This window comes from Camponotus vicinus, unplaced genomic scaffold, assembly GCF_025532165.1.
Source record: "Camponotus vicinus isolate PSW18456_S1 unplaced genomic scaffold, iyCamVici1.0 SCAF_2, whole genome shotgun sequence".
Lineage (NCBI taxonomy): Eukaryota > Metazoa > Arthropoda > Insecta > Hymenoptera > Formicidae > Camponotus > Camponotus vicinus.
In genome coordinates, this window is record NW_028141956.1 from 21,774,776 (window position 1) to 21,799,077 (window position 24,302).

General features: G+C 39.9%; 5 protein-coding genes across 5 annotated transcripts; all 5 read right to left on the minus strand.

Moving 5' to 3' along the window:
• Positions 1-4,653: 4,653 nt before the first annotated feature.
• On the minus strand, positions 4,654-5,471 carry LOC145967194 (uncharacterized). The gene is made up of 2 exons (XM_083091847.1): positions 5,295-5,471; positions 4,654-5,215 (listed from the first exon to the last, which is right to left on the minus strand). Exons 1-2 carry the CDS (start codon positions 5,399-5,401, stop codon positions 4,654-4,656), a joined length of 669 nt encoding a protein of 222 aa, XP_082947973.1. The 5' UTR covers positions 5,402-5,471.
• A 799-nt stretch (positions 5,472-6,270) lies between these two features.
• On the minus strand, positions 6,271-6,831 carry LOC145967195 (uncharacterized). The gene has a single exon (XM_083091849.1). It carries the CDS (start codon positions 6,829-6,831, stop codon positions 6,271-6,273), a length of 561 nt encoding a protein of 186 aa, XP_082947975.1.
• Positions 6,832-8,803: 1,972 nt separating this feature from the next.
• LOC145967196 (uncharacterized) lies at positions 8,804-9,653 on the minus strand. Its single transcript, XM_083091850.1, has one exon. The coding sequence runs from the start codon at positions 9,500-9,502 to the stop codon at positions 8,804-8,806; it is 699 nt and encodes a 232-aa protein (XP_082947976.1). The 5' UTR covers positions 9,503-9,653.
• A 4,394-nt stretch (positions 9,654-14,047) lies between these two features.
• LOC145966464 (uncharacterized) lies at positions 14,048-14,914 on the minus strand. Its single transcript, XM_083090530.1, has one exon. The coding sequence runs from the start codon at positions 14,828-14,830 to the stop codon at positions 14,048-14,050; it is 783 nt and encodes a 260-aa protein (XP_082946656.1). The 5' UTR covers positions 14,831-14,914.
• LOC145966463 (uncharacterized) lies at positions 14,909-17,829 on the minus strand. The gene is made up of 2 exons (XM_083090529.1): positions 16,700-17,829; positions 14,909-16,619 (listed from the first exon to the last, which is right to left on the minus strand). The coding sequence occupies exons 1-2, from the start codon at positions 17,596-17,598 to the stop codon at positions 14,909-14,911; spliced, it is 2,610 nt and encodes an 869-aa protein (XP_082946655.1). The 5' UTR covers positions 17,599-17,829.
• Between the last annotated feature and the right edge of the window lie 6,473 nt (positions 17,830-24,302).

The window sequence follows — 24,302 nt, forward strand, 5'->3', positions numbered from 1 at the left end:
ATAAATCGATTCTTAAAGTAGAGATTCCAAGCTTCATTTTCATTTTTTACAGACCTTTCTATCTTTATTATTTACGAAGTTATCGTCATTTGAAATTTGATGATTTTTTCCCAAATTTTAAGTGTACCGCTTTTTTTTGGACTGAGTGTATATTGAAAAATTTTAAAAAAATATTATGGGCGGATTTGCAACACTGTTTTGCAACAACTCTTCTAGCTAAAGGATATATTGTGAAGATATTTTAATTAATGTTCTGTGATACACATAAAATATAATTGAGCATGCATGAGCGCGCATATAGTTTTAAACAATAGAACTGATATACTGTTTGAATATTGGCGCCATTGGCCGATGAGCCATTTATTCCGATAGGTGGTGACGTCATCACTTGTGAAATGTTTTTCTTCGTCAATTTTTGATAAAAAATGCAATTGTTATTAAACTAATGATGGAGCAATACGAAGCAATTAAGCAGCAATCGTTTTATATTGGATATAATTGCCGAAAACTATTAAAATATTTAATTCCGTTAGGTGGCTGATAGGTGGCGACGTCGTACTAGTAAAATGATTAATTTGTTAATTTTCGATTAAAAAATGCAATAATTATTAATTATAACGATGGAGCAATGCAAAGCAATTAAGGAGCAATCGTTTTATATTGGATATAATTGCCGAAAACAATTAAAACATTTAGTTCCGATAAGTGGCCGACAGGTGGCGTCATCGTCATTTGTGAAATGATTTATTTATTAATTTTCGATAAAATAATGCCAGAGAGAAGAATGAGAGGTGTCATGGCCCGCTTTTAGGTGATCCCTGAAAGCGATACGCTCTCTGTGGACCTTAAAAACGTGCACCTAAACTACGAAGCCAAAGGTGCACGAATGTTCTCAGAGGGTAATATATAAGGTGCACAATTTCTGGTTCTATTCCGTGCTATGTGCACAAAATGTCGGTAGCACCAGTGCTGTATAGCAAGGTGCTTACGTATATCAAATAAATTTTAATATAAATGAGAAATGACGAATTTGAGATCCTCTCACTCTCTCTCTCTCTCTCCCTCCCTCCCTCTCTCTCTCTCTCTATATATATATATATATATACAGGGTGTTTCATTTTAATCCGACCAGTCGAATATCTCGAAAACCAAGCCCGGGAGAGAAAAATATTTCAGACAAAAGTTGTTTGGTTTTGAGGGGGCGATAAGATGGTATCATTGGTTTGACCTTGAAGAGTCATTTGAAGGTCACGTGAAGGTCACTTCAATTTTTTTAAATGGAACACCCTATATATTTTTGCACACTCTTGTAGCTTATCTCGAGAGCTTTCCAAAACACTATCATTAAGTACCTTTTCGTTAAGTACTTTTTGAGTTATGAGGGTTGAAATAATTTCTTAATTTTACATAAACCGTAAAATATCTTGTAAAATATTCACTTTTCGATTATCTTACCTTAATACTTTTATGTACAAAATAATGAGAGGAATCAATTGGTGTAAAAAAAACACATAGTTGTTTTTAAGGAAAAATATGGAATTGTTAATTGCAAATTACATATTTTTTCTTCAAAACAACTGTGTTTTCTTTACACCAATTGATTCCTCTTATTATTTTGTACGTAAAAGTATTAAGGTAAGATAATCGAAAAATGAATATTTTACTAGATATTTTACGGTTTATGTAGAATTAAGAAATTATTTCAAGCCTCATAACTCAAAAAGTACTTAACGAAAAGGTACTTAATTATAGTGTTTTGGAAAGCTCTCGATGTCAGCTACAAGAATATGCAAAAATATATAGGGTATTCCATTTAAGAAATTTAAGGTGACCTTTATGTGACCTTCAAATGACTGTTCAAGGTCAAATTATTGTCACCATCTTATGGCCCCCTCGAAACCAAACAACTTTTGTCTGAAATATTTTTCTCTCCCGGGCTTGGTTTTCGAGATATTCGACTGGTCGGATTAAAATGAAACACCCTGTATATATATATATATATATATATATATATATATATATATATATATATACAGGGTGATTCTAAATAACTTTATGTTTTTGCAAAAACATAATCTTGACCGAATTCTAAGACGATTTTTCTTTTGGCAAAATTTCGTCCGAAGCTTAGTTTTTGAATTATTAAAGGAAGTAGTTAACGTATGACGGATCGAATACAAGAGGCAGACAAGGGTGGCGTGATTCACCGTCAGACGCGGGTGCTTACGCGGGGCGCCTGCTGCGATCAGCTGGTCGCTATACACATTCAGACACACATGCGAACACATACATTCTCTCTCTGTCTGTCTGTCTGTCTGTCTGTCTGTCTGTCTGTCTCTCTCTCTCTCTCTCTCTCTCTCTCTCTCTCTCTCTCTCTCTCTCATTCGCTCACTCACCTGTAATTTGTTTTTTTTTTTTTACAAGAGGGGAAAATGCATTTTATGCATACCCACCGGTCGATCCAGTGAGTTATGTGGGATTCGAGTACCAAGTCGAATTACCAACTCGGTACTCCCTACCCACTAAAAACCCCTCTCTTTTCACGAATTTCCTTTGACACACTGTCCCTCTGACTTTCCGAGATCTGTTTTCACATAACGTCAAAAAATAGTTATTATTACCTTGTTCGATGACTTTTGATGTATTGCTGTAATTGCTTGAAGGAGAAATGAATTTTCCGATAGATCGTACGTTCTCAAATTTAACGTAGATATCATGTTGCAAAAGACAAGAAATCCACATTAAATTATTAACTGAAAGTTTTTCTTCTTTCATGAACTGTATTCTTTTATAAACTTTAACGTAATCACATTTATTTACTCACGATGAGACGAGAAATTTACTAATGACTCTATCACTAATCACTATTAATCACTGTCGAATAATAACTGTTGGCGATTAAAAATCACTCGATGAAAGAAACACGCGCGGACACGTCACTACACGACGCGACGACGCGATAATGCGACGATAATTACTCAGCGACTGCAAGCAGTTTTTTGTCATGGTAGGTTGCGGTAGGTTAAGGTACTACTGGCGCTATCGAACGCGATCATGTGTTCGATTGAAGAATGCGGTAAACATAATAAACATTTAACATATTAATATTATTATTATCATGAATGTGTGTGATATCCATACATCGTATGATATTTATTTAAAAATTAATTAGATTAAATAAGTGTTTTTAAAATATTTATTACTTTTACTATTATCATATAAAATATTAATATTAAATATTTATTTAAGATCTTTCTTTCATTTTTAATCGCCAACAGTTATTATTCGACAGTGATTAATAGTGATTAGTGATAGAGTCATTAGTAAATTTCTCGTCTCCTCGAGTGAGTAAATAAATGTGATTACGTTAAAGTTTATAAAAGAATACAGTTCATGAAAGAAGAAAAACTTTCAGTTAATAATTTAGTGTGGATTTCTTGTCTTTTGCAACGTGATATCTACGTTAAATTTGAGAACGTACGATCTATCGGAAAATTCATTTCTCCTTCAAGCAATTACAGCAATACATCAAAAGTCATCGAACAAGGTAATAATAACTATTTTTTGACGTTGTGTGAAAACAGATCTCGGGAAGTCAGAGGGACAGTTTGTCAAAGGAAATTCGTGAAAAGAGAGGGGTTTTTAGTGGGTAGGGAGTACCGAGTTGGTAATTCGACTTGGTACTCGAGTCCCACATAACTCACTGGATCGACCGGTGGGTATGCATAAAATGCATTTTCCCCTCTCTCGTAAAAAAAAAAAAAAAAAAATACAGGTGAGTGAGCGAATGAGAGAGAAAGAGAGAGAGAGACAGACAGACAGACAGAGAGAGAATGTGTGTTCGCATGTGTGTCTGTATGTGTATAGCGACCAGCTGATCGCAGCAGGCGCCCCGCGTAAGCACCCGCGTCTGACAGTGAATCGCGCCACCCTTAGTAGTTAGCACTAGGAGAGTTCTAACCCTGGGATTTCAGGGGGGGTGAGGGGCGAGGGGATCTCAGCGGCGCGGGGGAATGACGTCACGCAGGATGGAGGGGGGATGACGTCACACGGGTTCTAACTCAGGTCCTATCAGGGATGACGTCACGCGGGACGGAGGGAATTTCGGTGGCGCGGGGGCTGCGGGGCGGGGGACGCACGTATAAACAAAAATGGCGGTATTCCTATGAAGAAGATTTTGGGTCTCTCTCTATTCCTCCCTCTCTCGCTCTCTCTCTTTATCCCTTTATATTTCTATCCCTCTCTCTCTCTCCCTCTCTATCCCTCTATCCCTCTATCTATCTTTTTATCCCTTTTATCTCTCTTTCTCTCTGTATTATCGCAAGTATACAATATTAGTCATAAACTTATATTTTGAGATATTTCGGGGTCCGACGTTTTCGAGCAATCTGTGAATCATAGCGAGATAACAACACATTTTTGAGATATTATACAATATTACCAGTTAACAAACAATATAAATAGAAGTATTCTTTGAAGGATTGGGTGAATGGAAATGCGTGCGAAGAAATTACGTCATGATTTTGTTACAATTAAAAAAATATATATAATTTATTTAAATGTGTGTGTTTGGATGGAAATGCGTGCGAAGAAATTACGTCATGATTTTGACTTAAAACTCTTTATTTATGTTTTATATATTTTTCTTACGTACTATGGACTAAAAACTAAAGCTGCCAGTTCGCAATCGACGAGTTGATGCTTGTTGAATACAGCACTCGCGCGTATTACATTTGATATTTCTTTCGGATTTATTACAGTGGACGCGATATTGGAGAATTGCGTAAACTTGACATCAACTGTTTGGATAATTTTATCCAATCGATCAAAAGTTACATCTATGCAGTGATCGAGATCGAACATACGATGTAACGTCGATTCGACCATCATCAAGCATACGTTTGAAGATTCGAGACTTATGAGTTTGACGTCGTTAATCGTACGAACTCTCACTGTTAGCGGTCCAACGCTTATGAAATTGTAGTCATCTTTAGAGTCGTTCCGAAGGAAATTTTGAATATTGCGACGTTGCTCGTAGAGTCCCTTCCACGTTTCGAGAGACAATATCAGTTCCTTTCCTCGATGATCTCCTATGGCAATCTCCACGTAACTCGGTGTACCCACGTTGATACCAATTTCGAGGAATTTGAATCCCGTAGCTGTCAATGCGTATCGTCTACCTAGTATACGAACCGCACGACGTTCCAACGAAATGCTACAGAAAAATTAAAATAATAGTAATAATACAATTTGTAAAAATATAAAAATAGAAAGAAGTTAAACGAAAAACTTACTCGTCACATTTGTTCTCAAACGATCGAGTTTTATCACGACTCGATACGTAATTATTCACGCGTCTTCCGACGCCGCTGCCGCTGCTGCTTCTTTCGACGTAGTACATTTCTCTGGGAGTTATGAAAAGTGAACCACGAGAGCGGTGTTAACGCGACACTGATCGTATAAGAAATAACCGAGTATATGTGACGCTCATCTTCCAAAAGTATAATGTGGTGGGGGGGGATCAATGCTTCTAACGTTTTGAGTTTTAGGAGAAGGGGAGATAACGCTCAGACAAAAAAATTCTTAGAAACGCATGGAAAGGTTTAGGGAGGGGAAATAAGAGATAAAACATATTAATATTTACATATTTTATTTTCTTGCAATTCTTTCTGGCGTTGCGACCACCAGTTAAATATTTTAAATACATTTTGTAATGCACAATTCTTAACATGTTTTCCACATCGCATACTATTGGTAATATCTAATTTATTTAGAGAATCAATATCTTCATAGTCAGCATCCAAAGTTTCAATAATATAGCCGTTTCCCACATCGCCTAGTATATCGGTCAACCATTTTCGCTTTTCGAGTCCTTTAACGTACACGACAGACGATTCTTCTTTTTCTTCTTCGTGTATCGTACCAACGATAGCTGTTGTAATTACACGCTGAGCCAAGCCATACGGAACGTTTCCGTCTTCCCATTGTAATCCGTGATGATTTCTAATCACCCATGAGACTTGACATCGCTCAGATTTTGTTAGCACGCTCCACGGTACAGGACTTGCGAAAAAATAATGCGAGAGAACATATCCCTTCCTCAGAACCGCAGCTTCCTTCACGACAAAATTTCTCCCGACAATAAATCCTTGCAGATCCACAAACGTTGGTATAGACATGACGAGATCTCTCTCTCTCTCTCTCTTTCTCTCTTCGATACGTCAGTCGAGAGGAATGGCAAACTCTAAAATCATCTCGCAGCACTTTGATTTATATCCTCCTCCTCCTCCTCCTCCCCTCTCTTGTGTCAACGTTGGTCAACGGATTGTACTGGATCACACGATTGTGTATGATGAGACAGTACGCAGTGGTATTCGCCGGCACGTTCTCCTTACATTCGAATTCCAATCTCACATCCACCGTTGCGCTCTTGACCGATTCGTTTTGTTGAGAACAATCGATAATCATGAACGGACCGAGTTGTTGAAACGTATAGACGGAGAGACTCGGCTCGAGATACTCGTATCCGTAATAGTTCTTGCAGAAGCGCGCGTACGTGTCGTACAGAATGGACCATCTGCTTTTATCGAAATCCAGGTTCATATCGTCGTACGGATAACATTCCGAGTTCAGATAGAGTTTCACATTGATCAATTTGCAGTCGTCGAATTGAGATACATTCTTAGACAAGGCATTCTTCCGGCCTGTTTGCAGGGCGAAGACAACGTAGCGTGGTTTCTCCAGCTGAGTCGCGGTCTTAATGGCCCACGAATGCTTGGTTGTAAGCTGCAATAACGGATACTCGTACAGATCCCACGAGCGAAAACCCATGCTGAGATATCGTCCGCTTTCCAGAGCACGCAGCATCGACAGTTTTTCGATCTCGCTCAACAGCACGTGAGGCATTCGCCATTGTATCTTGAATATGGTCATCACAGGCTCCAGCGTTGAACTTCCAACCAGACAATTATTATCGTTGCGCGATCGTATTAAGATCAATTCGTGACGAGCGTTAATCACCACTCGTTTATAATCCTCGCAAAATCCCAATAACATGTGGAGCGGTACGCAAAAATTGAAATGTCCATGCAAATAGGTCGGCGGCTCCCAGCCGGCGTTTTCCATAATCACAATTCTATCGGATGATACCGTTACATAGTTTTTGAGCGTAGTAGTTATTCCTACGTTTCTATTGCGATCAATCTCAACGCCATCGAGTTCGTATCGAATCTCATCGAACATGAATGCGACGCAATTATGTCCCAGTACCACATCACTTTCTCCTTCAACTGTTGCTGTTTTTTTCCCCGTTAGTTGTCCCTCGATGTATAGGAAACTCTCGTACGGCAGCGTATACAGATCCTGTTGTTGTATGGGTATTCTTATCTCGTCACTGTGTCCGAACGTTGTATTGGCGAACGGGTTATACGTGTGAGTCTCGATCTTGACGATACGATCGTCAAGATCGTACGATTGTCAAAGATCGGTTCATCACCGATGTTGAGAATGTCGGTCATCGTTCAGCTGTTTCGCACCGCAAATCCCAAAGATTGTAAAAACGCAACGTTCGATGCGCTGAGTTTCTTTTTCTTGGATGATTTGATATTAGCAAACGTCGACGTTGTTGTTGTTGTTGTTGTTGGTGGTGGTGTTGCTGGTCTCGTAAAGATTGCGTTATCTCTCACGTCTTTCGATCCGTTCAATACGAGCATCTCATACGTCGCATACGTACATGCAATCTTACGGTGATCTCTTCTCCTCGAAAGTCGAGCAATCGTCCGTTCTGGTCGACAACGCGTAACGTTAAATCCGTAATGCTCCGCGCGATGATCGGCAGGTAAATGATCTGTGCAGGCGTTTCCGATATCTTATATCCCGGTGGTACCCTCGGTGAAAATTCATGTATCGTATGAACGAGTATGCCGTTGTTGTACGCACCCGCGGTCACGTTACACTCTATACGGATAATATTCACGTTGAGAATGTTAATCGGCATGTTTGATTCGTACCATTTTCGCGGCTCGAGAATACGATTCGAGAATCCTAGCAGCGATCCAATGTTGACGGGTTTGGTAAAGTTTATTCTGTAGGCACATTTGATCTCGCTCCTCATTGTATTGTAATTAGCGCGGAGCACTATCGGATATTCATCATCATCTTCATAGTCATCGCCGTCAATGTGTTTCTCATCGCGATGTTTCCGTGAAATTGCATGTTTCAAAAATTCATGTATATTTTGCAACTCATACGATCCCTCGGGAATCGTAATTTCTTTGTCGTCTTTGCCAAAGTAAAATTTATTATTCGAGGAATTCACATTCGGTATCGTGTGATAAGTCTCAAAATCCGTTAGACCGAGCTCGTATTCGCCGTCGCTCAAATCTACGGTGAGAAAGAAGTTTGCCGTGAGAACGCTACTCTTCCCAGTCAACGTGAATGTCATAGACATGTCGACGAAACTGTTTAACGAATACTGAGTTAAATAGCGCAATATCTGTCTTTAAATTCACATGCATCGACCGTTCGAAGAAACTGCAAGCACAATTGTCCGCAGATGCTCTGATCGTAAGTTTGAACAGGTGTGTAATTGTACTGTATCTTCGTTACGTTTCGTCCGAGATATCGCACCAATTCATTCGGCGGTCGAAGATGGCCGAAACTGTCGAAATATATAGCGCGATTCCCCCTCTTTGCATACGCTACCCAATGAGTACCTGGTCCTTTGACGCTATCCAAATTTACGATGCCGCTTTCGTTTCGATATATACCACCGATTGGTAAAGAGTCGCGCATGAAAACACCTCTAAAATATGGAATGCGCATACGTTTTGCCAGTTGTAGCAATTGTACGTTGGTAGTTGCGCCCTGCGGCATTTTTAGCGTCTCTTTGACGTTTTTTTTTTCTCCTTGTTGAGGCTCCTCGTCCGTATTTGTAAGGAGCGAGATATAATCCGTGACCTTCCATGGCGCGATTGTGACGTAGCATCTCTTGCAACTGACGTTGCGCGGCTTTTCCGTCGTTCACCACTTTCGCTACACCAGCCGCTCCACCGATCAGGGATCCGAGCGCACCCAACATTGGTAGAATCGGCAATACACCGCCGCATTTCGCTACCGGAAGTATCCGTTTCTTCACCGTTTTTTTCTTCGTCTTCGTCTTCAGACCCATACCGAGCTTCGTCTTGGCTTTCATCGCTGCCCAGACAGTTGTGGCGGCGGCTCTCTCACCGAGAGTCGAATCTTTCGCAACGATGCGATTCCGCGCTTTCTCAGCGAGTATCCTATCCGCCGCGTGTCTCTCGGTGAGATCGTTGCTCCGAGAGTATGCTATATCGTGTTCGCGACACGCCGCGTCCAATGGGTTGACACCTCGATCGCCTCTGACTAATCGCTTTTGCAACCGCGTGCCTGGTCCGCAAAACTGATAGCCGGGAATATGGAATTCGATCGGAAGTGCGTTTATCGCGTGATTTAATAGGCCTCTACCTATTTTCGTTGACATTCGCCGCAATTCTTTATCAACGGCGCCGGACCGTCGATGTGCGTTTCCTGACACGGCTGATTGTAGTGTTCGTAACAGCGACGATACGTCTGAACCTCCGGATCCGCTTTTATGTGTTCCGGAAGTTTGTCCCACACGTAGTGGACGTAATCACCGCACATTCTCAATAGAACTGCTTTCGACACAAATTGTAGCTGTTCGACGCTCAAATCGCGAATATCGGAAGGATTTGTTAGCAAGATGAACATTTTTTCTCTACTGAGCGACTCGTGATTTCGCGCACCTATAAATAGGCAGGCGTTCGATCCAATCAGCAGTGTTGAAAAAATGAGATTTGTACGACAACCTTTGACGATATGCGTGACAAATTGCGACGACAGATTACGATCAATGGAGGACAACGCCGAGATGCGCAGGCATGGTACGATGCTACCGACTACTATACGCGCGATCGTTTGCGGCCCCTCGAATTGTGGTAAAACCAACGTTCTGATAAGTCTACTGGAAAGTCCGCATGGTGTACGTTTCGAGAACGTGTACGTGTACTCGAAGTCGCTGCAACAGCTGAAATATCGATATCTGGAGAATTTGTTGACGCCGATTGACGAAATCGGTTATTTTACGTTCTCCAATAACAGTGACGTCATTCCACCGAGCGAGGCACGTCCAAACTCGATTTTCGTCTTCGATGACGTGGCGTGCGACAAGCAAAATACGATAAGAGAGTACTTCTCAATGGGTCGTCACTCGAACGTCGACTGCTTCTATCTCTGTCAGACGTACGCGAGAATACCAAAACATCTTATACGCGACAACGCGAACCTGCTGATCTTGTTTAAACAGGACGATACCAACTTGAAACACGTGTACAACGATCACGTGAATACCGACATGTCGTACGGGGATTTCAGTGAATTATGTCGTACTTGTTGGCAACAAAAGTATGGATTCCTAGTGATAGATAAGGACAGCTCATTTACGAACGGGCGATACAGAAAAGGATTTAACGTGTTCGCGATACCGCAAAACGATTAATCGCTGCCGACACACTCTGTCGACATGGCTGAAAACGATAATATTCGCGAGCGTGAAAAGATTGCGAGGGAGATTGAGAAAACGAGCGAATCGATCCGCAAGAAACATCGCGCTTTGAAGACCGGTAAGATCGACGACGATATCGCAGTTAAGACCCATTTTAGGCCTATTATCGAGACACTACAAAAAATCGTCGACAACTCTAGCTTAATCGCGGTGAAAAACGAGCCGGAGAGTAACGCTGACGCTATAATTAAAACGTTACCCATCAAGCGGTACAAGGAGGAAGAGAAAGAGGAGGAGGAGGAGGATACGACACCGAAAAAGAGACAACGATTGAAGGCGAATCGTTTATCGACACCGCATACATCGGATGAACCGCTGATAACCTCCACACCGTCCGCGATAACGAGAATCGTACAATCCACGATACCCGAATCACTCGCAATCGAAAATGTTTTCGAAACCACGGGCAACCCGCTCGAATCACCATCTGTTCGAAACATGTTACAAACGTTGGAAGGTCAAAAAATGTTACGAGAGCACTTCGGGCCACTGGCACAAAAGTGGGCGCTCTCCTTAGTGGCGATAAAAAAAACCAGATCGATCACGTGTACGGTGTCTATTTCGACGAGAATGAAATGTGGCTCGGTAACAAACGATTCGACATCGGTGCAGATGACTCTATAATCATAGACAAAGTGAGGTACATTGGTACACCTGGATTATACGAGTTGATCTTCAAGAGAATTCCCGATGATGACATATACACTGAGGACGATATGCAAAAATATAAGAGCATATTAATGGCGACGAGTGCGCATAAACGTCAATATGATGCGCAAGGTCAATTAAAGAGCAACAGGGGATACAAGTATAAACACATAATTGCACCGTTGATGTCGATCGAATCGAAAAAGAAAAAATGCAGTACGGGAGTATTCATGCCTCGCGCGATGACGCTAACCGACAATAAGATCGATTACGTGCACTGGGACGATCCCAACGAGCTAATGGATCGTCTACGATTGCTCGACGCTTCGCGCCGAGCTGGCCACAACGCTCACGACAACGAGATCCTGTCGATCATCGATGAACTTCGCGAAGTTGGTCTTATTATAAATTAAACGGTGTCTCGACAAAACTGATCAGTCGATCGACGTCACTCGCATCGAGGAAAAAAATGCCTATCAACAAATTTGGATTATTCGAACGGAGAAATGAAGCAATTAGAACAAGCGATCATTGGGGTAAATCGGTGACAAGTTACTTGCGTCAAAACACTCTGTGTCGCGTCGCTACGTACTATGACGCGAGGTCGCGCAAGATTCGCCGTGTAGCGCATCCTGAGGCTGATACCGATGCAGTCAACAAACTGTACGTGGAACAATGCGTTAAAACGTTGAAGAATCAGCAGAAAGAATCAGACGAGAAGCTGACTGCGTTCGAGAGGGACGTGCGAGCTTTGCAGACTGCGATAAACGAGCTTCGGCGTGCGATTAACACTAATTCAGAAACGGCTATCAATCTGTAATGAGCGGCTGTAGTGAACGGTTTAGGAGCGGCTATTGTACAATTATTAAACATCTGCAAAGGTTTATCGAACGGATTGGGAACGGCTATCGAACAGCTATAAACGGCTATCGATCGGCTATCGAACGGTTATCGAACAGCTATGAACGGCTATCGAACGGGCCAGGAACGTCTAGCAACGAATGATAAAACGCACGGTGATACTCGAGGCACACATCGTTTGATCGACGAATCGAAACAACGATGGATCGGCGATCGGGAATAACCACGGTCTTACATACAGGTCTGGAAACTCCGGTGGTGGGGGAGGTCTCACTTAATGTGTCCGTTTTTCGGGAGTTCACAGTTTGCCTGCTAGGTTCGCTGCGATCTAGAAGTCGCATTTAGACGTATGTTAGAGAGAGAACGACTACTGCCGTCTATCTCTGTCTCTCTCGCTCGTATTGCGACTTCTAGTCGAAAAACGGACACACTAAGTGAGACCTCCCCCACCACTAAAAAAGGCCTGAGTTTCCAGACCTGTATGTAAGACCGTGGGAATAACCGAGGAAGCGAAGAAACAGCATAGTTTAGAGAAACGGCAGTTGGTGAACGAATTGCACGCGCCGGCGAGAAAAAATTTTCCCCGAAGACACGTCATAGTGCGGGGATACGATGACCTGTGGCAAGCTGACATTGTCGAGATGCGTCCGTACTCTCGTTTCAACAGAGGTTACCACTACATACTCACAGTCATCGATGCGTTGAGCAAGCACGCGTGGGCCATACCACTCAAGAGTAAAGGCGGAAGCGAGACAGCTGACGCTATCGCCGAGATAATTCGAGATAGCAAAAGATGTCCGAAAAACTTACAGACTGATATGGGGAAGGAATTTTATAACGCTGATGTGCAACGGCTCATGCGGAAACATGACATCAATCACTATTCTACATATTCGGTATTGAAGGCATCGATCGTTGAGCCATTCAATCGCACGCTGAAAAACGACATGTGGAAGATGTTTACGCTGAACGGATCTTACAAGTGGATCAGCGCGTTGCCGCGACTCGTATCGGATTACAACGCGCGCAAGCATCGAACGATCGGTATGCGACCCGTCGACGTTACTCCCGCGATCGCTGAAAGACTCTTGGCTACTGTGTACAACCATGTAAATATCGCGGGTCCGGCGAAATTCAAAGTAGATGACTCGGTACGCGTTAGCAAGTACAAGACAGTTTTCGAGAAAGGTTACACGCCAAATTGGACAACCGAAGTGTTTAAAATTGCAAAAGTACAGCACACTAATCCCGTAAGCTATCTACTGGAGGATTATCGCAAAAAATCTATCGCTGGAGCGTTCTACGAGTACGAGTTGCATCGCGCGAATTATCCGGACGTGTATCTCGTGGAGAAAGTACTGCGTAGGAGGGGTGACAAGGTTTACGTGAAATGGTTGGGATTTGACAATTCGCACAATTCTTGGATACATAAAGACAATGTGATTTAATTCATACAGAGTTTATTTTTAATTTTCTGGAAAAATATATGTGTATAACATATATTGTTATAACATATGTGTATAACATATATTGTTTATTCAAATGTTATATATATATATATATATATATATATATATATATATAACATTTGAAAAATGAAAATATACATAATAATCCTTATCAATATTCCTTGCGATAGTACATGTATTTTTAATATAAGATGTATGAGATATGCATTACATAAAAATATATGAAATATAAAAAAAATATCAAAAAATCTTTATTAATATTTCCTTTAGTAGTATATTGTATCACACACACACACACATTTTACATTTAATATTTGAAAAATGAAAATATACATAAAAAACATATGAAATATAAATGTGTAAGATATGTATTACATAAAACTATATGAAATATAAAAATACAAAAATATATACATGGTTATGTACAAAATATATACAATTAATAATAAACAAAATATACATTTATTTACAAAGGTATCCTATAATGTCCCCATGGTAACGTGTCAGTCGAATCAGGTACGATATACCGTTTGTCGTCGTACGGACTCAGAGCAATTTTCGTTTCGCGAATGGTATACACTTTGTGCAATTTCGATCTTATGCAAGATTGCTGTCGTGTCATTTCTATTTCGTCATTCAGACATCGCGTGTAATCGTCAAACGTTATCGTTCTCGCGACAACGTTACTCTTGACACCTTTAACCTTCTTTGTATCCTTTTTCCCGTCCACTCTCACCGCGTACATCTTTGCTCTAAGCCCGACGAATTCGGTCATTATCGCGCCGTTATTTTCATCTTTCATTAAACCCGGTACTTTTTTATTCACGAGCGGTATACCGTACACGTTATCAATTGGATAATCGCTCGTATCGAAACTAGCGATATCACGTTTCATATTTTCATAGACATCTTCGCACTCAATGTGGTATATAAGACTGTCTGTGTCGGTGTACATTACCCGGCATTTATCACGATATAGCGGTGACATGTACTCATGATGAAATTCGTACAAGCACGTTTTAGAAATGTCTAGTATGCACATGCCGACATAGATTGGTTTATAAAATTTTACTTCAAGTTTGCGTAACTCTATGGCAACCAAATTTTCCGAAAAGACGCTTCTACTATGAAAATTTGGTTTTGCTATCATTGCTTCTGCTCCGTATCGTCCGTCCCACTTTGTTAATAATTTTACATCGACACGATTACGCACATTTTCCATCGTCTTGCCAAATACCGCGTTATTCATCAGTTTATATAAATTTTTTTCAAAATCATTTTTCGCGAGTGTTCTAAACTGTGTATTTAATTCGACATAACTGCGAAGCTACGGAGATTGTGTAAATTGTAATACGCGATGTATTTTTGTAACGCGAAGGCCGTGTCGCGTACATTGCTGTAGGTTACGGTAGTGTATCACGTAACGCTTCTTATCGTATAGCGTTGCGAGGAGTTTGTCTTGCCGCTTGCCGGGCGGCTTGTCGCGTGTCGGACAAAACGGAAGGTCAGTGTGCGTATCGTGAAGATGTTGCGGGTACTCGAGATCGACTTCGAGGATATAACCCGTAGGCGAATCTAACGCGATCGATGTTACGTTAAAATTCGACACGTCGTCGACCCATCGAAAATCGGCATAGGGCAACGGTTGACACATTGCCCATCCGTACAAATTATTTACATCGAAATACATCAAGTACGACGATGGTTTCGATGGATCGTACGATTGTTGCATGTACTTGTTATTAGCGCGCGCGTATCTGTTAGAACACTGAGTCAGACCACCGCGTATACCGCGTTCGATAAACATGACCATGTCGATGTCGGTAAGCAATTCGAACGTAATCTTTGTATGCTTTAACATGGCATCCCACGTGTATCCGGGAAGAGTATAATAATACGCGGGGTCGAGTCCGTAACTTTTGATGCAACTATCGCGAAAGTTTTCAAAAATATCGACTAATAACAAGACGTCGATTTTCAGGTACAAATCGCTATACTCGCCTAGCGTTCGAATGGAGAATCGCATCCAGATGTTCTCGGCGTGCGCGTAATCGCTCTCGGATATAGTTTCACCGGTTAAAGAACTGTAAAACGATTTGCGCGGTGGTAAACACGTATCTTGCAACCTGTCCACAGAGTCGACGTATTCGTACGGAAAGACGCCTTTCCGTGTTAATAAACTGAAATTTTCTGCAGATAAATTTTGAAATTCCGATTTTAAAATTTTGAATTTGTCTTTGCCTAGATAAGATGCCAATTTGTCGAGACTTGCCGTAAGAAATTTATACGAATCGATAAAACTTAATTTTATATACCTTTTCCAATTGTCTTGTGCAACTTTAACAGTTTTTGTAAACGATATATACTTTTCCTTGGTTATCGGAAGTAATTCGATTTCCCCTTCGAACGCTGTGGCTATATCCTCGATAATGAAATGCGCCTCGTAACCTGATAAATTATGAAAGACTATCGGAATATATAATGATTCTTTGTAATTTAGATTGCAATTTGAGTGCGCGGGACCCCTATATCGCCCGGTCAAATGACAATGATCGCGTACGCGTGTATCGTCTTCTTGCGTAAAAGGTTTTTCGCATATATGACAATGCGTTGCGCTGTGAAATTTTTCCCACTCGTCCGATGTTAAATTTACCATGGAGACATTTGTAGTCATTAAAATAGTCTTTACACGTAACGCTAAATTTTTAAGTTCTTCGGCGAACCACGCGATACAATCAATACTGCGGCGAGAATGGTACGCGGATAATGAGTCGTCGTACGAACAATGCATATAATACGCTATACTAAATACCCGATGGTGCTGGTACGCGTTCTTTTCTTCCTCCTCCTCCATCTTGGTCAAAACGCATTCCAAGTCGGCATAGATCACAAATGGAAGCCGCTCTTTCCTCGTGTAGTTGTTGAACTCGAGCCACTTGTCTTTATCGCTCGGCAATCGGATAGCGCAGTCGTTTATTTTTCCGCAGTCTACCGTATGTGACTGCAACTTGTCCTCCGATCCGAAATAGTGCAAGCATCTGTAAAAGAATATTTAAATTAAAGATTTATGCAATGCATTATATTTTATAATTACATAAATTATTCAAATTATACATACCGATCACAGATATATCTTTGACCGTTGTATTTGCTCAGTTGCGAGCTCACAAGCCGGGATAAATTTTTGATCCATGCGAAATGTCCGACGCTGTTACCGTCTTCCACGTACAACAAGTTGACGTGCTTATCTCGTTTCTGCTCCGAAAGACGTACCGGGACAATGCTGTTCTCTTTCTCGATGCTGTACACGTTGATGGAGATATTGCTTATATGTTCAAACTTTTTTAGTTGGTTCAACGTCATCGGAAACTCAATATTTTGTACATTTAACACCGTCGTATAGTGGGGATATGAAGATTCCCGTTCCGCCTTCCTTTCTGCGGGATATAGAGCGGCGACCACTGCCCACGCGAAACACGCATTGTCTCTGGATTGTACATTAATTACAGCTCTCTTCATCATAATTTCTCGCGGCAATTTAATGTGACATCCCGCGCGCATAGGATTATATTTATTTATATTTACAGTTAAATTCTGTATTCGCGACAATGCCCACCCGCTATCGCGTTCCTGAAATTCTTCCAGCAATGCTAGAGTGGGTTCAATAACGCGGCGCTCGTACCACTCGTGTAAATCGGATGTGCGAAAGAGTTCACAGTTTCTTGTATTGGTACTTTTGTTGGCACGCTTATCACCCGACACAAATTCACCGTTGAATATAGTGTTCACTTTTACACTGTTGTGTCTTCTTATAACGTCTTGTACTTGCTCGAGCACGATGTCTTTGGCATCCTCGAGAAATTGACGAGATTCGATATGGTTTGCGTTAATCACAGCACCGGTCAGAATACGGTTATCGAATGCGATATCAATCTCGCGCCACACAAGTTCATTTTGATGCGCGCTACATCCGGCACCCGCGTTATTGTCACCACTGTAATTACCATCACTGGGCATAAACTGTCTCTGCAATCGAGTCTTTGCACCTTCGAGTCGCGCGATCCGAGCAATCAGCGATTGTCGATTTCCGATCGATAATCGTGGTCGTTTGATCCGACTTTGCTCTTCCAGCGACTCGATGTACTCGTTGCATCGTTGTAGCTATGCAAAATATTCGCCCAAGGTGGCAATTTGGCTGGATTGCTCCACCAGGTCGCGTTCAGTCTGTTCGATGTTTTCCATTTTATATATAATTACACAACATATATATATATATATATATATATATATATAATCACACTTTCTGATAGAACACTATACTTTTTGACTATATCGACGTGTCGATGCGCTTTCAAATCACGTACTATGATCTGACGCGCTTCGATCCTTCTTATATTCAATCAACAAACTTTCAGAGATTGTTGGAGGCACAAAAGAAAAAATTTTTGTAACTGAACTTAGGGTTGAAAATGTGTTGTTATCTCGCTATGATTCACAGATTGCTCGAAAACGTCGAACCCCGAAATATCTCAAAAATGTGTTGTTATCTCGCTATGATTCACAGATTGCTCGAAAACGTCGGACCCCGAAATATCTCAAAAATGTGTTGTTATCTACGTATTTCCATCCGCCCAATCCTTCAAAGAATACTTCTATTTATATTGTGTATGTTAAAAAAATATAATGAAGAGGACTCTGCTGCACTAGAGTATCATTTCTTTCGTTTCTCTTCTGTGTTTCGGTGGTCTGTTGCACTAGAGTATCATTTCTTTCGTTGCTCTTCTGTGTTTCGGTAGTCTTGTGCAATGGCTGAAGAAAACGTAATTATCATCGACGATGATACGGTGGCTGAAGAAAACGTAATTATCATCGACGACGATACGGATGATGATTACGATTATTGGATGGATCCAGTTGTGGCGGAGAGGATGGAGATAGAGAGAGAGGAGAGAGAGAGGAGAGAGATGGAAGATGATGGATCTGATATAGAACCCTTGGCGAAGGACAGTGATTATGATAGTGACAATAGTGTCGATATTCTTGATGAACGGTTACAAAAGAAACAGCGAGATTTAAGCATACCTGAAATAATAACATACAACGAAGCAACAAAGATATGTTGCATTTCCTATTACTACATGGAAAATGGATCAAAATTTTGTACCGAATGCTTTCTAGAAGATCCGCATCAGTTTGAAAAAACTAGTCCTGTTCGAGAACATAGAACCATAGCTTATGTTCATTTGGAAAATATGTCATGCAGAGGATGCAGAAAATGTTTGAATCAAATATTGCCCTGCGACATGTGCCCTATTTGCACAAATTAAAATAGATGATGGATAACATTGTAAGTATCTTAATTTATTATATATCAAAAGTATTTTAAAATAAATTATTAAAATAATTTAAACTAATGAAATGCGTATGTTTTCTTCTGTTTTCAGAAACGGCTTCCCCAACATAGCCCGACGGTCTATTTTATATATTATTATTATTATTATTTTTTATATTGTATACTTTTTATTAAACACACACATTTAAATAAATTATATATATTTTTTTAATTGTAACAAAATCATGACGTAATTTCTTCGCACGCATTTCCATCCACCCAATCCTTCAAAGAATACTTCTATTTATATTGTTTGTTAACTGGTAATATTGTATAATATCTCAAAAATGTGTTGTTATCTCGCTATGATTCACAGATTGCTCGAAAACGTCGGACCCCGAAATATCTCAAAATATAAGTTTATGACTAATATTGTATACTTGCGATAATACAGAGAGAAAGAGAGATAAAAGGGATAAAAAGATAGATAGAGGGATAGAGGGATAGAAAAGGAGAGAGAGAGAGGGATAGAAATATAAAGGGATAAAGAGAGAGAGCGAGAGAGGGAGGAATAGAGAGAGACCCAAAATCTTCTTCATAGGAATACCGCCATTTTTGTTTATACGTGCGTCCCCGCCCCGCAGCCCCCGCGCCACCGAAATTCCCTCCGTCCCGCGTGACGTCATCCCTGATAGGACCTGAGTTAGAACCCGTGTGACGTCATCCCCCCTCCATCCTGCGTGACGTCATTCCCCCGCGCCGCTGAGATCCCCTCGCCCCTCACCCCCCCTGAGATCCCAGGGTTAGAACTCTCCTAGTGCTAACTACTACCCTTGCCTGCCTCTTGTATTCGACCCATCATACGTTAACTACTTCCTTTAATAATTCAAAAACTAAGCTTCGGACGAAATTTTGCCAAAGGAAAAATTGTCTTAGAATTCAGTCAAGATTATGTTTTTGCAAAAGCATAAAGTTATTTAGAATCACCCTGTATATATATATATATAGTTATGTGTGTGTGTGTGTGTGTGTGTGCGTGTGTAGCGTATACGGGAGTTATGTGAGCAAGCAAGAAGGTAATAAGAGAGAGCGAAATGGCAATAAGAGCGAACGAGATAGGAATAGCACGAGCAACGAGACTTGGAAATCGAGTCTTTCTTACAGCCTGGCATACTATTTCTCTCTCGCTCGCTCCTATTACTATCTCGCTCGCTTCTGTTATTGTTTCACTCGCTCTTACGTACTCATGTATTGTCATGCTCATCTCGTCATCAAATCTGCCGCTGGCAAGCGGCCGATGACAAATTATGACAAATAAATAAGTTAATTATTTTAAGATATATTTATAAGGATATGGGAGTAATTTTAATGGAATAATGAAAATTTTGCGATTAAAATAACATCAAACACGGTATCAATCGGATAAACGTAGTTAAATATATAATCAAAATTTTTATTATCAGACCAATTAAAAATTATCCGATTTACGTCGTGTTTGATATCATTTTAATCGCAAAAATCTCAATAATTCATTAAAATTACTTTCAAATGGATAAAATAAAAAATAGGAGTTTCAGTTTTTATTTTATAAGATGTTTACATTCGCGAGGAAGCCGAGTCCGCTTATCTTTACGACCTGTCAAGTGCGAGAGCGACAGCGAAACCGCGAGTCGAGAGCGAGCGAGATGACTTATCATCAAAGAATTCCGAAGTCTCTTACAATCGGCTTCTTCACTTCCTCTATCCATTCGCAATTTACAAGATTATAAAGTAAAAACTGACTTTTATTTTTTATTTTATCGATATGAAAGTAATTTTAATGAATTATTGAGATTTTTGCGATTAAAATGATATCAAACATGACGTAAATCGGATAATTTTTAATTAGTCTGATAATAAAAATTTTGATTATATATATTTAACTACATTTATCCGATTGATACCGTGTTTGATGTTATTTTAATCGCAAAATTTTCATTATTCCATTAAAATTACTCGCATACCCTTATAAATATATCTTAAAATGATTAACTTATTTATTTGTCACAATTTGTCATCGGCCGCTTGCCAGCGGCAGGCTTGATAACGAGATGAGCATGACAATACATGAGTACGTAAGAGCGAGTGAAACAATAACAGAAGCGAGCGAGATAGTAATAGGAGTGAGCGAGAGAGAAATAGTATGCCAGGCTGTAAGAAAGACTCGATTTCCAAGTCTTCGTTGCTCGTGCTATTCCTATCTCGTTCGCTCTTATTACCATTTCGCTCTCTCTTATTACCTTCTCGCTTGCTCACATAACTCCCGTATACGCTACACACGCACACACGCACACACTCACGCACGCACACACACACACACACACACACACACACACACACACACACACACACACATATATATATAATTTTGCTTACTTGAAATATCTGCGCTATTTTTACAGATATGAAAAAATTGTAATTACGAAAATTGTACGATTAAAAGGACCATATGATATGCTAGTAATATTGTTTTCGTAAGTGGAAGCGTTTCAGAAATTTCAAGATTATCTTCATATTTTTTAATGGAACCATCCTAATTTTTTTATATAAATCGATTCCTCGCAATATTCCGTGTAAAAAGTTATAAAGATAGGATAGTCAAAAATTGAACAGTTAACGAGATATTTGATTCTTTAAGTTGACATAATTTTATATAAATTATAAAATATCTGATAAAATGTTCATTTTTCGATTATTTTACTTTAATAATTTTATGCATAGAATAATAAGAGGAATCAGATAGTGTAAAAAAAACATATGATTGTTGTTAAGAAAAAATATGTCGCTGCTCATTGCAAATTCATATATAAAAAAAAAAAATATATATATATATATATATATATATATATATATATAGAGAGAGAGAGGGGGGGGGGGAGAGAGAGAGAGAGTGAGAGGATCGCAAATTCGTCATTTCTCATTTATATTAAAATTTATTTGATATACGTAAGCACCTTGCTATACAGCACTGGTGCTACCGACATTTTGTGCACATAGCACGGAATAGAACCAGAATTGTGCACCTTATATGTTACCCTCTGAGAACATTCGTGCACCTTGGCTTCGTAGTTTAGGTGCACGTTTTTAAGGTCCACAGAGGGCGTATCGCTTTCAGAGATCACCTAAAAGCGGGCCATGACACCTCTCATTCTTCTCTCTGATAATGCAATAATCGTTAAACTAATGATGGAGCAATAGGGAGCAATTAGGGAGCAATCGTTTTATACCGGATATAATTGTCGAAAACCATTAGAAATATGTTTTTCAGTAAAAATGGTCAATTTTACGTTTTTTACAAATATTAAAAAAACTATTAATTTTAGAAGGGGAGCAATTGTAAATTCGGACGGAGCAATTAAGGAGCAATCGTTTGAACTATAGTTTATTAAAAAATATGCACTTCCAGCGCTAACTTATTTCTGGTCCTCGACGGGCACATTGTCCTAATGCGCCGCCTGACAAAGTGGACGTCAACTACGTCCGTTACGCTCGATAATCATAAACGGTTCGTGTCCGAGCTATGGTTCATGTCCGAGCTATGGTTCATGTCCGAACTATTCACATGAGATCATAGACATAGTATGAATAGACGGAGCATGACGTTACTAAAGCTGACGCCTGCGAATAATGAAAGAGAAAAAGAAAAAAAGAATGCCGACAAAGAAAATGCCGTACACTTCCTGTTCTGTCTCGTTCTCGCTTTCATTATTCGCAGGCGTCATATTCTTCTATAGGAAAAGATAGGCATGCTCCGTCTATTCATACTATGTCTATGCATGAGATGAACATGAGAGTAAGGGCTCCTGCACACAGGACGCGGCAACGCTTGCCGCGCGGCGGAAGTCGACGTGATAGCCAATCAGCAGATACATAACATCCACCGCGCGTCAAAGTTGAACTCAATCCAACTTTTGTATTGGCTATCGCGTCGGCTTCCGCCGCACGGCAAGTGTTGCCGCGTCCTGTGTGCAGGAGCCCTTAGACAAGAGCTGATAATCTATCGTTCTGCTTTTGTCTCACCAACGATGGCAGACCACGCGGCGGTAGGCATGAGGCGAGCTAGCGGTGATTTTATATCGTAAAGCTCATGTCTCCTTCCATCCCTCGTCGGCCCCGTCTCATCTTTCACGCGCTACATTTTACATAATTCAGATAAGATTTTAAGACGACTTCGGGCGCCCAATACATAGAGTCAAATTTATTTATTTATTATAAAGACATTTATTAAAAATGTTTTTTAATAAAACCTTTTCTTTTTATTTAAAATAATTATATCTATATTTCATAAATGGTTGCAACTCTCATATTATTAATATTTTATTTTATATATTTTTTAAATAATTAATTCGAAAAATATACATGTCGATGCAAATAATATCTTACTTTGATGCATTTGCGTGTTAGTGTTAGACATGAAAAACATAATGTAATACAACATCTAGCGTATCGAATGCTGTGAACAGTTTTCTGGTAAAAAAATAAAGTTTCAATAAGATTACTCACACGTATACGGCACAATACAGCATCCAATGCGCTAGATGTTGTATTACATTATGTTTTTCATATTTTTATGATAAATATCATCCTGGCTCATGTTTTGATAAGATCGATAATTCGGATGATTAATTTTATGTAATCATTTTTTATGTAATCATGTTTAATTTTGAAAATAATAACAAAAAGATAGATAAACCAGTTTGTGAAACTATAATTCTTTGTATGATGACATACAACCCTAACAGCACATGTAGATACTTAGAATGTTCGGAGAATATCGCAAAAGTATATTGCGTACATTCTGAAAACATTCGATATACGTACTACGATATATTGAGTACATGCTACAAATGTTCCTATGTCCTACTTATTATAGTTCGTAGTATATGTTATAAATATCCTGCAGTATATTCATAGGCCCGTATTCAGAACCCGCTTACAACTATGTTAGCGCGCTGATAAGTCGAAATATTAGCGCTCTTATTAGCGCGCGTATTCAAAACGCGATGATAGCAACGCTCTGTTAAAAAAATTTGATAATCACGCATGTTTAAGGCAAAATTCCTATTCAGAACCACTAATAAGCCCTGATAGTGCGCTAACATATCAATATTGTAGCAGTGCGCGAGAAAAGTGATCAGGGGCATGTTTAAGTACGCTGATAACTAAAAATGGAATATGTACGCGTAATGAACGAGGTACGAGATGTGCGAAATGTTGACGAAATATTACAAAGAAGACCGCGAGTTGTTCAAGAAAGAATAGATCCATTTGAAATGTTTGATGATATTGCATTTCGAAATCGATATATACTGTCAAAAGAAGCAGTGCGATTTGTAATAGATTTGATAGA